This window comes from Syngnathus leptorhynchus, chromosome 5 (assembly GCF_054491065.1).
Source record: "Syngnathus leptorhynchus isolate UIUO chromosome 5, UIUO_Slep, whole genome shotgun sequence".
NCBI lineage: Eukaryota > Metazoa > Chordata > Actinopteri > Syngnathiformes > Syngnathidae > Syngnathus > Syngnathus leptorhynchus.
The window spans coordinates 9,605,909-9,621,045 of NC_141199.1; the positions used below are offsets into that span (position 1 = coordinate 9,605,909).

The window sequence follows — 15,137 nt, forward strand, 5'->3', positions numbered from 1 at the left end:
TGCTGGATTATCTATGCCCATGTTTAATGATATAATTCTTATAAATCAATATATTTTGTCATAGAAATTCAATTTCTAAATACAGTGCTTCTTGACAACATTGTACTAGCTTGTACAAACAGGAAATTATCCAAATAAATATTGTGTTGACTTCTTCTGGGTGCGAACCTTGCTCAGCATTTAAGTATATACTTGTATCGCAGACATAGCACAGATGGATCATAACCTTAACCACTCTTTAGTCATTGTGGATCTCGATATGACATCAGACATCTGGTGGAAATGTTAGCATGTCGGATCATTGTGAGGGCGTTGTGTTTGTCAGCAGTCCATTCAGTCCCTAGTTCACAGCAGCTGGGAGATATCATTCAACAGAGATATGTGTCACGCAAGTATATGAAAGGGCAGCTCAATCAGAAGCAAAGAACAAGCACATACGTAAACAAATAAGCCTGCCACCTGTCAGTGTCCAACCCACTCATCTTATCTTATTAATTATTGCTTGTGGTCAATGCGTGTTTGCTATACTGCATGATTGTACTAATCTTAATTTCCAATTGCTTTTTTTAAAATTATGTGCAATGTGTGTTTGCTATACTACCCGGTTGTACTAATACTAATTTCCAATTGCTTTTGTTTATTGTACAATTATGTGCATTTTTTAGTTAACTAGGTCAAATTAAAGATGCTGATGATGCTGTTGCATATTACTGGGAGTGTTGATTGTAAACAGCAGCACAAATAAATACAAAACCTAATTGGGTTTTACAACAAAACTGTACTAGAAACAAAGCTACTTTAGAGCTGCTTTTAGTTAGGTGAGAATGTTCATTTTCAGTCACCTACTGTAGGGTAAAGTGGAGGTGTTGATTTGCTTTAGAGTATGATAAGGCCTTTGTGCGCCACTATTGGAAACAAATCATTTGGATTTTACAAGCCTTGGGTGTCCCCTAATATTAAAAAGTTGAATTTGAATGAAATGATGCTTTCTAAGGTGACTGGAAACTGGGGAGACAGTCACAAAAATGTGAAAAAAAAATCTGTGTTACAAGATCATGTAATTTCTGTTTTTTTGTACATCACACTTTGCATGAGAACAGCATAGAATTATAAAATATGATGAACCATATAGTTTCCCAGTGGAAATGTAGTTGCAACGAGAAAGCGGCATCTCAGAAAGGTCTATGAAAAGCACAAATTCCCAGCTGAGTGGGAATTCTCCTGATGCCCTAGAGGGGCCACTCCAGGCTTGAAGGTCTGGCTTTTGAGGGGAGGGGAAGTCACCAAAGGAAGGATGTGATGTCTTCTCCCTCCCCTCTCAACAAACTGGCTCAGCAAAAGCACAAGTCAAATCAACTCATGTTAATTAGTTGAAGAGGAGGAATGCTGGTCATGTGTTTACTTTTGTAATATCAAAACATGGAAGTTCAACCCTCTTAGGTGAAACAGAGCGCGCTAGACTGCTAATGTGGGGATTCTGTCTCAAATTGAATTTAAAGACAATACAAGGAAATAGGAAGCCCCTGTGCTGATCCCGGGCTTCCAGAAGTTTGCCAGTCAAACAAACGGGCAAAGCTGGCTTGAGAAGCGAAATAAATTCTCAATTCAACTCTGGAAGAAGATTGGCTCACTGGAAATTAAACTTGAAGTCATGGCAGAAGGTAAGACAAAGATTTGATCAGAAATAACAAATTGATTGTGTGATGGTTAACTGGCCTTTCTACCGTACTTTTTCAATATGATAATCAAGACAGAGAAACAACAATGATGAATAATTCATTTCCCTTGGTGTTCCTACATGATTATTTGACCTTTCAGCAATCCCGTTACGAGAAAAGAAGCAGAAAACCCTACCTCGATCCGATGGGTGTGGTCTGCATAACTTTGATGGTATGCTCATTCTATATCCTTATCCTTTGTCTTTATGATTATTATGAGTTCCGAGTTGATCAACCAATTTCTTGTAGTTGTCTTTAATGTTGAATACTCAAATACTAATGTTGCCTTTTGCTTTCCAGGCTGTACAAAGTACTCACAATCGTAGTTTAGGAGATGGAATAGAATCATTTTATTTATTTTTATGATCTTATTTTATTTCATATATATATTTTTGGCGCTGTGTCATACCTTTTTGGACCTAATTCTTTTGTTGCAGTTATACAGAGAAAATAAAATCACAGTCAGAACTTGTATGACAAAACCAAATTGAAAGATATGGTCAGGCCTAATGACTGAATCGTGATCTCCTTTACAGCTGTGGATCTGTCTGGAGGTCTTCGAATAGTCCTAGTGGGAAAGACTGGATCTGGGAAGAGCGCAACAGGAAACACCATACTTGGCCGAGCTGCCTTCAGAGAGGATCCGAGCCCGGTTTCGGTGACCAAACACTGTGAGACGCAGAGCGGGGAAGTAGATGGCTCTGCGGTGCAGGTCATTGACACGCCGGGCCTGTTTGACACGGCCATCACGGAGGAAGAATTAAAGTCAAGAATAGAAGAATGTGTCAAAATGTCCGTGCCGGGCCCTCACGCCTTCCTACTCGTGATCAGGCTTGGCGTGAGGTTCACCGAGGAGGAGAGAAATGCTGTGAAGTGGATCCAGAATAACTTTGGCGATGATGCATCCATGTACACCATCATGCTATTCACATGCAAAGACCAGGCCAAAGCTGACAACGCCCTAAAGGAGTGCAAGGAGCTGCGTAGACTCTCCATCACGTTCGGACGCAGATATCACGCCTTCAACAACAACGACGCAGATGATCGAGTCCAGGTCAAAGAGCTTATGACCATGATCAAGGAAATGATACAAGACAACGGCGGGAAACATTACACAAATGAAATGTATGAGAAAGCCCAAAGCAAGCTCAAAGAGGAAGAAGAACGGAAGAAACAAGAGGAGGAAGAGAAGAAGGAAGAGGAGAGAAAAGTCTGGGATGCGGAGAGGGAGAGGCAAGAGAGAGAGAAGGAAAAGAAGAAAAAGTCGAAAAGAAAGAACATCCGCGTGGCCTCGGCGGCTGCCGTGGTGCTGGTGTTGGCTGGCATGGTGATCGCCGTGGGGGCCGAGACCACTGTGGCGTTGGCGCTTGGAGCGCCTACTCTACTCTTGGGAATCTTATGTGGCTTAGCTGCTCTTTGGTTTTGGAAAGGAATTAGATGCAAAGCTAAATCCGATTTTCCAATATAGAAGGAGGTCAGTGCCATGGACATGATGCACGATATTCAGCATGCAGTATTTGTTTTGACTGTAAATGAGTGAATTATGTTATTTCGGCATCATCTATTTACAGAATTAAATCATTTTCACCGAATTACGCAACGACCTCGGGATACAAACTCTCTTTTAAACTGTGAACGCTATGGTAATTCGCAACTTTAAGTTACAGTGTGAATCTAAATAAACGAAGCACATTACAGCAGCTTCATTCAAGTGTCAAAACTGTGCTAAATAATCATTTTAGTCGTATCCTTTATTGAAGCAGTCATGTGCTGCAGTTAGAAACATTACAAGCTCGCTTCCCTTAAGGAAATGAAACACAATGGCTAATGTCTGTCGGCCAACATTTGTATTGAAGACTGAGAGAGGAAACATCCTGAGGAGTAACCTCACAATACACGTCACTCAAACACAAAACATAAGAATGCAGGGAAAAATTACATTCCTGGGAGAGAAACCACTGAGACTACTGTGACCTTATTTGTGACTTCAATGAGTGTGCACCAAGAGGTCACAGAATTTTTCACACCTATCCATCACATGAGGGCCAACAGGTCCTGTAACATGAATTCTGCCTTTACAAAGATAATATTGTTGATGTTTTGACATTGTCAGAAAAATATTTACAGTATTTTAAAGCCATATGATTTTTTGGGGGGTTGTAGTGTTTCTTCCTGGTAGGGTAAGTAGAAGTAAAAAGTCTGACACAGTATTGCTTTTGCCACATGTACTTCTAATCAACTGAGCTGGCAAGTAAATGAGGTCAAGGTTGATAAAAGCACCAGTTGTTTAAACTGTGGCATGCGCTCTACTTTCCGGACCTGAATTTGAGACTTCGGGCCATATATTTCGACCCGCTTATTTCTTTGAGAGGTGAACAACCGCAACTTTGATCATGAACTTTGCAAGATTGCCATTCTTCTTCTTTTAAACACCGTGCTTAGTTTGACAAAAAGCATTTCAAGAAAATTCAGGAAAATAAAATGAATTTAGCACAACAAATACTTTATCTTCAGACAAATGACATAATGGGCAGCCATCATTGTGATTTTCTTCTGAAGCATGCGTCGCTAACAAAGTGTCCTTGTGTTGTCATTTGTGGCATAACTTTCTGCGTGTGAGTATTAAGTATGCAGTATGACACACTGCAGCCCTCCTACACTCTTCAGCACGAGGCCTGCGCAAATAATCTGGCCAGTCATAAGAGAAGAGTCAAAGACTGTGAGAACACTCACATTTGATCCAATCAAAACGGTAAGAAACTTGCATTTACTAGATTAATACATTTTAGAAAAGAGATTGTATTGCTATTTCTTAGCGAGCAATTAAGCTCCACAAATTCAGATTTAACCAGATGAGTTTGTTTTTAATTTTATTTGTCTTAACACTTTGTACTGTTTCCAACATACTGGACTCATAGGAGCGATTGGTGATAGTAAAGCAATGATAGGGCACTACTGTAATAACGAGGAGACAAGGGTTGGAAATTTGGAGAGGAAAAAGAGTATAATTTTCATCTGACCTTGAATCCATGCCAGAAAATTATAGAGAAGTTATCAATCCCATTGTCCTGATGTCAACTTGATCCTGTTTTTAGCATACAGGCTTTGTTGTTGATGGCTGTGATTTGGAGCACTTGCTAACATAATGTTTTCAGTACTCACATACAGTTTTTGAAGTTTGATTTTAAATGGGCAATTCATGTCGTCTCTGCAGATCACTGATTTGAAGAAGTGGACTCATCTGGGTGTCTTGACATTCACACATCTTTCCAGGACTTCTTCACGCTGAGGTTTCCTAGAGAGTTTTGTATGAGAGTTCTTTCAAAGTGAAACCTTGGGCTTTTTCCAGCAAAGATGGCGTCGACGAGTCTTCAGCTGCTGGGTTTAGTGTTAGCAGTGCTCGGCTGGGTGTGTGGGATTGTGGTGTGCGCGGCGCCTCTGTGGCGCGTGTCCGCCTTCGTGGGTGGGGAACTGGTGATCGCCCAGGTGATGTGGGAAGGACTGTGGATGAACTGCCTATCTCAGACCACAGGCCAGATCCAGTGTAAGACGTACGACTCAACGCTGGCTCTGCCCACGTCCACTCAAGCCGCACGGAGCCTCACTGTCCTCTCTCTGCTCCTCTGCATTCTGGCCCTCCTACTCGGGGTGATGGGGGCAAAGTGCACCCACTGCCTTGGTGATGCTAACCATGCCCTCAAGGATCGACTGAGCAAGCTCGCAGGGGTGCTCTTCATCGTGGCTGGTTTGGCTTTCTTGATTCCCATATGTTGGACCGCCTATGCAGTCATCAGGGACTTTTACGATCAAAATGTTGCAGCACCTCTAAAGAGAGAGCTGGGACCGGCGCTCTATCTGGGCTGGGTGGCCAGTGTGCTTCTGTTGCTAGCGGGCGTGCTACTGCACGTTGGTTCTTCTCCAAAAGGAAGAGGAATACTGCCTGTTAGAAGAGCGCCAAAAGATAACCCACATTCGGGGGCAGCGGGATCAGAAGCAAAGGCACAGGAAAAAGCTTACGTCTAAGAGGTGTTTGATTTTATCGGATGTACCAGCTGTTTGAATTTTGCCCGTCATATGTTTTGTTTTGCATGAACAACTCATCAATCACATCAGGATCAAAAATTCAATTCATAAATGGTTTTATTTGAGAGAATGAGGGTGTTAATTGCTGTGCTGTTTACTAATGTGTGTAGCATAAAGTGCATTTGTCAAATTTCACTCAGCCTCTGCATGTGTGTAATGGTGACTTGAGTGGGTAGACAGCACACAGAGGTTTATTGTCTGTGGAAGTGTGTGTTGGGTATTTGTTTGTGCATGTGTGTTCATGTCAGAGTGCAAGAGAATGAGAGAGTGAGAGAAACAAATACTCTTCTTGTTTCATCGTAATTTTTTTATTCAGGGTGATGTAGTCCAATTGTCATTACTTTAAATTATTTTTTAGGCTTATTTTCACTTGTCATTATTTTGCTTAAATTGTGGAATTTTCTTGAAATAGGGTGCTTTTAATATCATTTTTTTCGTTAACACAATGAAAGTGTTATTTACACATGTAGATTTGAGCTATATTACTTTCACAGAAATAATTCAGACTTTTTCATATTCTGTATTAAATGTAATCCATATTTTTTGTTGGAATTAATAATTTAATCAATTTAGTAATTTATCTAACACAAAATAAAATTATACAAAGGGACCGTTTAAATGTTTTTCTTTTCACTACTAATGTCCGTGCATCAGTAGACCTGTATACACAGGAGTCCACAAAGATGCAGTATGTATTTACTCGTTTGAAATCCAATATTCGTGTTATTTGGACGTTTGGTATTGTCAGGACTTGCAGTGTGTTCTTCATTTGTTGTTTGTGCACCACATATTATATAACTAAAAATTAGCACCTAATAAAACATGTACAAACACATCTGTGTGAATCCGCAGTGATTTTGAATAGTCCTGAAAACAACAAAATTATTATTATTGCATCACTACACATTTTAATTTATGAGGAACGGTGTTGTTTTGTCACATAAAAGCAAGCTGTCAAAGACTGAACAAATATACAATATCATTTATGCACATCTGAATTTGAACAGGGAATAATAAATTACTGCTATTATCAATTGCGTCACACGAGGGCAGCTGACATCAAAACTGAGCTCTCCAATCGAAGTCGATGAAATTATTTCATCACCACAGGTGAAGAAGGATTGTGCACAGAAAACACAGCAATGCCAAACATAGATGCTCAGTTTAACTGGGAGGACTGAGCAGGCTATAGAGCTGGTATGCTACACTGGAGAAATTGGGGATGAACGATCTATCATATGAGAGGAAACCAATCAACTGATATCTCTCCAACACCTTAAAAAATGTATTCTCTTTTAAAGCCATCACCGGAACCAACTTGGCTGGATACATTGTGTATGCCCTTCCCCTGTTACTAACTTGACCCGGAACTTGACTTTGTGCCTGAACAGCTCACATTTCTTTGGAGTCAGTTTGACACCATGCTGTTTATAACGCTGGAGGACAAGGCGTTAGCATCATTTAAACTCTAAAGTGAAATACTATCAAACCAGCAAAGAATTTGATCAGAGAGACCGATATCAGTACATTTCTTTGTCCGTAATCTGTAAAATGCTCGAGATAGTCTATGTAAAGGGCTGCACAGTTTTCCAAGCAGATGTTTCTAACTTTTACAGCTGCAATGTTTTTTTCCTTTAAATATATCTAGTAATGATGTATTCATGTATTTGTTGTAAGCAGGGGTGTAGCTAGATATTTTTCAATGGGGTGGCCAGGGTGAAATGCCTCACTGAGGGGGGCCTCTCGCCATACATGTGCACAATATGTATATTACCACTCAGCTGTGAAGATTCATCATTTTAATGATGCACAACCTTTTACTACACGTAGGCTATTTTACACAAACCCATATTAAAGTTACTCTATTTAAGGATGTCTGGCATGTCTGAGTATAGGTTGAACATCTCTAACAATGCAGAGCGCAAGGTCTTTAGCTGAGAAGTATGATACCCCATGGTTTGGGGAGTCCTCTTAAAGAGACATCGCACACAAATGGAGACCCACGGCAGGGCGGTGAGCATGCCTCTTTAAGATTTTCAACACAAGACCGTGAAGTGTGTGACAAGTGGCATGGGTCTACGTGCGTGCATGCGCGTGTGTTTGCATGCGTGTGTGTCCAGCGAGGTCTTTGGCACAACTGTCAAGGGGAGGGTCGGTAGCTCTGGCTTCCACGCTGTCAATTGGCTGCTCCTCCCCTCTGGATTTCAGCTGCTTCCTGGATCGCTGCACACCAGTAATGTGCCTTGCATGCACGCTCACTTCTCGCTGTACGGCTCCATAAATGTGACGGGAGTGCGCGCGGTACATATGGAGCCAAAGTGCACAATGTTTGAAGATTAACAAGGTTATCGGCGGGTCCGCGGACGTGCACCTCCTACTACCACCACCACTATTACCAGTGGTAGCGCAGAGTCCATCCAAGCGGCCCAACGGGGAAGCAACGAAGGCGAGACGGTACAGGGACGCAGCCATGACCGAGAAACGGATGTCGCGGTGGTATTTCGGCGGCTTGGCGTCCTGTGGAGCCGCCTGCTGCACGCATCCTTTGGATCTTCTCAAGGTGAGGTTTTGCGACGCTAGGTGACCCCCTTTTTCCCTCCAGTGGGGTGGCGTGGGGTGCAGGCAGGCCTTGACACAGCCTGCAGCTATTTTCAACAACAATCATGATTTACAGTATTCACTCTCTAATCTGTATATAGTTGACGCGAGGGATGCACAAAGTGTGTAACGCGATCGGGTTTACTGTAACTGTAGTCTGTCAAGGTGCACTTGGCTAAACGATCACAGGTGTCGTGCAGGTGGTAACACAAGAATAACAATAACAATAATAATGGCAAACTGATTCACAAAACGGCCCAGGAATAGAAGCCTAGTTAGACATGCAATGCTTTGTTTTCTTATGTGATATAGGTGAATATTCACGATGGAGGAATTACGATTAAGTGGACCTGTGGTATTGGTATTTTAACAACATAATACAGTCTGAGTCTGAATATGAAATGTAAGAGGCTTTTGATTAAGATTTATTGATTTATATCTTTATTTTGAACAGTGAGATGATGGCAAACCAACCAACCCCCCCCCAAAAAATCAAGTCCAATTGCATGTGTAATGGTGCGCCTGTTTATTGCTGCGAACTACCGCTAGAAAAATACATATCGTCAAATAAATAGTTGTCAGTCAATCAAATCTGTGCATTATCTTTGTAATTTGTTGTAAACTGTTGATTAGTCTTGAGTTTTTTTTATGCGTTATACGGGGATTTGAGTGATTACTTGCGTTAAGTTTTTAACTAGGCTCATGACTATTTTTGTTTTTACAATGATTCATTTATTTATTTATTTATTTATTTATTTATTGCGCAACTTCTCATGAACTTTGGGAATACTTAAAATATTTAGGGAAATGCCAAAAGAAGAGCAGCACTAGCCTTAATCAGATATACCAAAGTGTGACTCATTTACTGAGATCATAAATGTGATACGCAAGTATTCTCTAAAATCTTGAATCCTAAATTGATAGCAGTTTGATCATTAGTGCCTAATTGATTGATTGCTACATATGACCAATTACCTATGCTGTTTCTTATGTTCAAACTATCAGAGTGCACACAAGCATGTCAATGACATAGCAAAGGCTACACCTCATGACCTTGACAACACTAACTGGCCCCTGGGGGTGGGTGCGGTCACGTGGCGTGTAATTATTGACATGAGGCACATAATTGGTTAGTGAAGAGGCCTAATGTCTTTTCACTGGAATTTGCTCTATGTTCGACTCTGGAACATCAGCAAAGCTGCATTATACTTGAGTTATTTTATTCAACAGCTTTGTGCAAGAATTGTTTATTTGTCATCTGTTGCGGACTGTTATCCATTCAGTTTTATGGAGGCAGTCAAATTGCACATTAAGACTGGAAGAGACAGAAGAAGAAGAAGAAGAAGAAGAAGAGTTCAACCAAATCTGCTTCATCAACTTTTACTTGTCTGATCCCTGGCCATCTTTTTCCGGCATTCTTCCAAAGTACAGGGAGGCTTCGTTTCACTTTGCCAACTTCTGAAAACCAATCAGAGGACAGTGGGTTTGCAGTAAGGAGGGGGGCATTTAAAGAGACATTGGCTTTTTGCAGCATGTTAAAAGTTGTTCTGAGAAAAAAAAAATAGCAGTTGTAGGGCAAAAGTAACTGTTACATTTGTGACACAGTGAAGTGTAGCTAAGCAGTTAGAGTTATAGACCAGGAGAGTAATGTGTCTCGGCTGTTCAAAGTAAATATACACTTTACAGGAGAAAGTATTTATCTTGGATGGAATACACACCACATGCTGTGTTTTATGGATGTAGTAAAGGCACATGCACCTGGCTTCTATTTTAGAAAAGAGCCCTATTTAGTGTTTCTATCTATTTTACCCACAAGACCTGCAATTTCCAATCTTAAAAATATTTTGTGGCTTTTCATTTCAATCTGACTTGGTTTAAATATGCGTAGAATTTAGATCTATCAGAGGAGACCAAATGATTGTCAGCAATACTGCTGTAACGAGTCAGACGACTGCAAATAAAAATTCCGTTAGCAGGACAAAGGTCCCATTGTGAAATTGCTGACCCTCTCAGGACATCCTCTTTAGAAAACTATGTTATGTTACTCTGAAGCTGTTACCACATTCTCTTTCATTAGGTAACCTAGTTTGCTCATGATATGATGTCAGATGGCTTATGGTCTTTGAAAGCTCCTCTGTCTCAGACAACTCCACAGATATTTTTTGGGATGGATAAAACCTTTTCATTGTGTTATAAAGTTCACCTTGCAGGGGGTGGTGATAAGTGAGGTCTTGAAACTTGCAGAATTAGGAGTTTGTAAAAGTTACTGGTCAGCTTTCTCTCAAACAACAAAAACTGCCATACTTCATCACCAGGGGCCTTTTCTATATCCATTGGTGGATTTTAAAAATGTGTCTTACTTTCAGGAATGGGCATCTGACAAGTCAAATATGCTTACATAATGAAAAGAAAATCACAATATATTAATTTAGAAACTTTACATCAATTTTAGATTACAGTCATGACAATAATAACACTAATACTAACAATAATTGGTAAATACTTTCACAATTGTTTTAACTGATACTTGCTTAAAAAGCATTTCACAGAATGCTCTTTTAATTGATTATTTGATTATTATGTCCTTTGTTTCACCAAAGCTCACCTTCAAAAGGAATAACACCTCTAAGCTTTACTAGAACCCTCGGTCAATAAAAAAAAAAAAGTGTCATCAAACAACCAAAGCTGAATCTTTCTGGGAGGGAAGTCAAGACAGACAACTGACTTAAGTGAAAGAACCAGTTTTTAATTTCAAGTTAATCATGCGTTGTGTGTGTGTGTTGTTTGCAGGTGCACCTCCAAACACAACAGGAAGTAAAGAAGAGAATGTTTGGCATGGCTGTCCATGTGGTGAAGAACAATGGGGTGCTTGCTCTTTACAATGGCCTTTCTGCCTCCCTTTGCAGACAGGTGCGCTATGTGCATGTTCTTGCCAAGTGTTTCCTTGGTGTCCTGTACAATCCAATTGATTTGATGAACAAACAACCACTTACGAGTTACTTCATTAGCTTCATAAAACATGGATATGCACGAGGTCACTTATGTACCTTATGCCATCTAGTGGAAGAGGGGCATAGACACAGTAGATGAACAAAGCCACAATGGAGTAAATCATTTTCAAACCAATGAAGTGAAAACAGATACTTGTTTCAAATTTCACGATTGTACTTAGAACGACATTTACCCCTTTAAAAGAATATAGTTTCCTTTTTTTGTTGAATTGTATCTTAAGGTCTCATTTGTTTCATCCTCTTCTGCTCAGATGTCCTATTCGCTGACCAGATTTGCCATCTATGAGTCTGTAAGGGACATGCTTGGAAACAAAAGTCAGGGCCCCATGCCTTTCTACCAAAAAGTCATGTTGGGAGCGTTTGGAGGTCCGCGCATTTACACCCACACATATGCTACGTTCAGTAATACTGTAAAACAATCAACTAACAATACATCGTACCTTAAAGGTTTTACTGGGGGCTTCGTTGGCACGCCAGCAGACATGGTGAATGTCAGGTAACGTTCCATGATCACACTTAGCTTTAAAGTCAAGTTTGATCATTTATTTCTAAGCCTGTTTGTTTCCAGGATGCAAAATGATATGAAACTACCAGCTGAACTCAGGAGAAAGTAAGTGATGCATATTGTCACCAAAGTATGAAATGACCTAATGTTCAACTTCTATGAAAAATGTGCACCTAAACGAGCTTCCTTCCATTAGCTATAAACATGCCATCGATGGGCTCTTCAGAGTCTTCAGAGAAGGTAAGACCAGCAACGAGTACTGCAAGGGCAAAATAAAACATGATCGTTTCTGACCTGAGCTGTCTCTCAGAGGGTGTGAGGAAGCTCTTCTCAGGTGCCACCATGGCGTCCAGCAGAGGAGCCTTAGTCACCGTGGGACAGGCAAGTCCAGTTACTTATTGTGCAGTCCAATTTATGCATCCCCTTGGCGTCTTTGAAATTCATGTTTAATTTATTTTGTCAAACTAATTAAAACGCTAACCAAAACATGACTAAAATAAAATCATTACTCATCTCTATTATAATAACTAAATGGAATTGAAGTCATTTCAAGGCACATTCATGCATTATTGTTAAATCAATATTTAAAATGAATTGAGAAGTGGATGAAATGGTTCCATTTAAATATTAATGAGTAGTGAAGGGAGCAATCAGTGAGAGCTTCATTTATGGATGCACGTTTGTCTGTATTATAGTGTACGTTCAAATGAGAGTGAAGGCTCTGAATTTATCAAGGGCTGCTTTTGAAGCAAAAAACATTGCCAGGGGCAAAATTCTTGTTGGTGTATGCAACAAGTGGCATGTTTGTGTCTAATGTGTTGTATTCTTTATGATCCTGTCTATACATCTATATTTGCATTGCCCTAACAAATTACTACCAGGGCCCCTTTTATTCATAAAGATTCTGAGAATCGTCTCGGAGAGCTCTTAAAAAATCCTAGCAAGGAGCCTCGGCTTCTGAGTCGAAGAACATACTCAGACAACGCTGACCTAGGAGGTTTTGATTTGACTTTTGAGGCCGAGATAATTACAGTATGTGGCTGTCAGTCTGCAACTCAGATGAAGAAGCGATGAGTTATTTTTCTCACCCCGATTCACCTTTTCTCCACCCATTAGTTGGCATGTTATGACCAGGCCAAGCAGCTTGTGTTGGGAACGGGAATGCTGGGCGATAACATGTTCACACACTTCCTCTCCAGCTTCATTGCCGTAAGTGTCGAGCTAATCAAATGCTTCCATTGCCATGTACTCTTAAGTGTATCTGAGAGCGTGCTCTTTGGTGTTTTCACGATTTCAGGGAGGGTGTGCAACGTTCCTTTGTCAGCCTCTTGATGTTCTTAAGACTAGACTCATGAACTCAAAAGGAGAGTATACTGTGAGTGCCCATTTCCTCTTCATTCTCATCCAGTAATTTTGAACTGATCTAACCAGTGTGGGTTTACTTTCAGGGGGTACGGCATTGCTTACAAGAAACCGCCAAGTTGGGTCCCCTGGCGTTTTATAAGGTAGTGCTGACACTTTTGGATCAAAATAACACGACTCAGCAGTATTGTTGTTACTTGACTTTTCCCCCCCTCTCGAAGCTGCACTGTAAAGTGATCTGCTGACATTGTGTGTCCAGGGCCTTGTTCCAGCAGGGATCCGCTTGATTCCTCATACAGTGCTCACATTCATGTTCCTGGAGCAACTGAAAAAGAACTATGGGATTCGAATCGTCTCCTGATGGGAAAGTGCGACCGGCCAGTGTTGAACCACTCTGCTTTGAACTTCAGAAGAACGGAAAAGCCATGGGCCTGGGCATGCTGCTTCCTCTTGCTCTACCTCGACCTTATGTCATGGCGTAAAGCTGAGTGTTTGCACATTTTGAGGGATAAATACTGGAACCAGCTATATCTGAAAAATGAAAATTCAAACGTATACTGTCAGGAATATTGGAATAGCCTGCTAGCATAAGATAAGAGAAACACGTCCTGTATGATTTCAGGTATGGTTTTAATTTCATTTTTTTTATTTTTTTTTTTATTTTTGTTACAAGCCTCAGTTGATGACATCTTCATGAAAATGATAGACTTTCTTTTGACTTAATTTCTAATGCCATCATCTAGATTTAGATGAATTATATTGATCCATTTTTGTGGGGCAGGTGACAAAAAGCAAGCCGATAATAGACTGCTCTTGTATTATGCCAGGAAAACAAACGAGTGCCAAATTAGGCCAATACACAGTATTGCCACATAAATATCACATGTATTGTTAACAAATACAACTTAAGTTAATACGTGTAGTCAGATATGTGATTGTACATGATTCATTCCCAGCCGTACTGACCAAATGTTCTACAGTCCTTTATTTTACATGAGCCTATTGTTTGGTATTGTATTTGCTTTGCAACTGGAAGTCAAGTAGTAGTCTATCCAGATTTGTGGCTTTATTCTATCAATCTGTTAATAATTCAGTCCAATTGGACCATGTCTCATTAACAGCACATGATATCATAGTAATGGTACATTTGGTAAACCCCCATTTTGATTTTTAAATAGAAAAATGACTTTGACGATCATTTTTGAGAGCTGAACTTTATTGAAATGCGGACTAGACATGACCTACGTTGTGCTACCCTTGAACGTTTTGGTAAGTGTTGCTGGTTAAAAGAGATCCATAGTTTTACATGCCATGTGTGATAAATTGTCGTGAAATTGTGCCCGTTGGTCCGCCCAGATGAGAATCCTTGTTATGTTGCCTTACCATATGTGTCCGCCAGGGGGCAGTATAGCATTGTGCGATTAGCGTCACACCTATCATTAGTTTTGCGCCTTCATCCCAGGATATTTTTTTTTTTTTTAAAAAGCCACCAGCTTGACTTGTGCTGCATGTCCTGGATAATGTGACCTAAAGATCAGCCTTTCTAACCCAACTGTATGAACACACAACTGTTGCCTTCTGTGTTTATGCATTTTTATTGCAAATAAGTGATCAACTTTTTAATTAAAAAGACTAATGAAAATACATATGATTCTATGTGAATTGCAAATGAGGTTTCAAATGAATGTTTATGTATATCAAATCATAAGACTATAACTTAGCATAGTCTATGTATACCTTTTAGGAATCAACTGCTGAGCCCAGCAAAATGCACTTAAGGAAAACAGTGCCTTAATGCGTAGCTGTACCCTCATCGGTAGAAAGATCAGTGCATGTAAATGCTTCTGTTCCAAAGGTCAG

General features: G+C 40.3%; 3 protein-coding genes across 3 annotated transcripts; all 3 read left to right on the plus strand.

The window, feature by feature from the left end:
- Positions 1-1,375: 1,375 nt before the first annotated feature.
- On the plus strand, positions 1,376-3,579 carry LOC147056787 (GTPase IMAP family member 9-like). Its single transcript, XM_085912163.1, has 3 exons — positions 1,376-1,661; positions 1,819-1,890; positions 2,255-3,579. The coding sequence occupies exons 1-3, from the start codon at positions 1,652-1,654 to the stop codon at positions 3,184-3,186; spliced, it is 1,014 nt and encodes a 337-aa protein (XP_085768289.1). The 5' UTR covers positions 1,376-1,651; the 3' UTR covers positions 3,187-3,579.
- Positions 3,580-5,072: 1,493 nt separating this feature from the next.
- Positions 5,073-6,201, plus strand: LOC147056788 (claudin-4-like). Its single transcript, XM_085912166.1, has one exon. The coding sequence runs from the start codon at positions 5,073-5,075 to the stop codon at positions 5,739-5,741; it is 669 nt and encodes a 222-aa protein (XP_085768292.1). The 3' UTR covers positions 5,742-6,201.
- A 1,738-nt stretch (positions 6,202-7,939) lies between these two features.
- Positions 7,940-14,921, plus strand: slc25a10b (solute carrier family 25 member 10b). The gene is made up of 11 exons (XM_085912164.1): positions 7,940-8,361; positions 11,190-11,309; positions 11,662-11,776; positions 11,858-11,906; positions 11,979-12,020; positions 12,112-12,155; positions 12,226-12,296; positions 13,032-13,124; positions 13,213-13,290; positions 13,364-13,420; positions 13,537-14,921. The coding sequence occupies exons 1-11, from the start codon at positions 8,272-8,274 to the stop codon at positions 13,636-13,638; spliced, it is 861 nt and encodes a 286-aa protein (XP_085768290.1). The 5' UTR covers positions 7,940-8,271; the 3' UTR covers positions 13,639-14,921.
- The last annotated feature ends 216 nt before the right edge of the window (positions 14,922-15,137 follow it).

Bases quoted from the DNA above. Each gene is read 5' to 3' on its own strand.
- LOC147056787 (XM_085912163.1), top strand. The intron at 1,891-2,254 runs GTATGCTCATTC...TCTCCTTTACAG, and splicing joins TGGTCTGCATAACTTTGATG to CTGTGGATCTGTCTGGAGGT.
- LOC147056788 (XM_085912166.1), top strand. From the start codon at position 5,073: ATGGCGTCGACGAGTCTTCAGCTGCTGGGTTTAGTGTTAGCAGTGCTC.
- slc25a10b (XM_085912164.1), top strand. From the start codon at position 8,272: ATGACCGAGAAACGGATGTCGCGGTGGTATTTCGGCGGCTTGGCGTCC. The intron at 11,310-11,661 runs GTGCGCTATGTG...TCTTCTGCTCAG, and splicing joins CTGCCTCCCTTTGCAGACAG to ATGTCCTATTCGCTGACCAG. The intron at 13,291-13,363 runs GTGAGTGCCCAT...GTTTACTTTCAG, and splicing joins ACTCAAAAGGAGAGTATACT to GGGGTACGGCATTGCTTACA.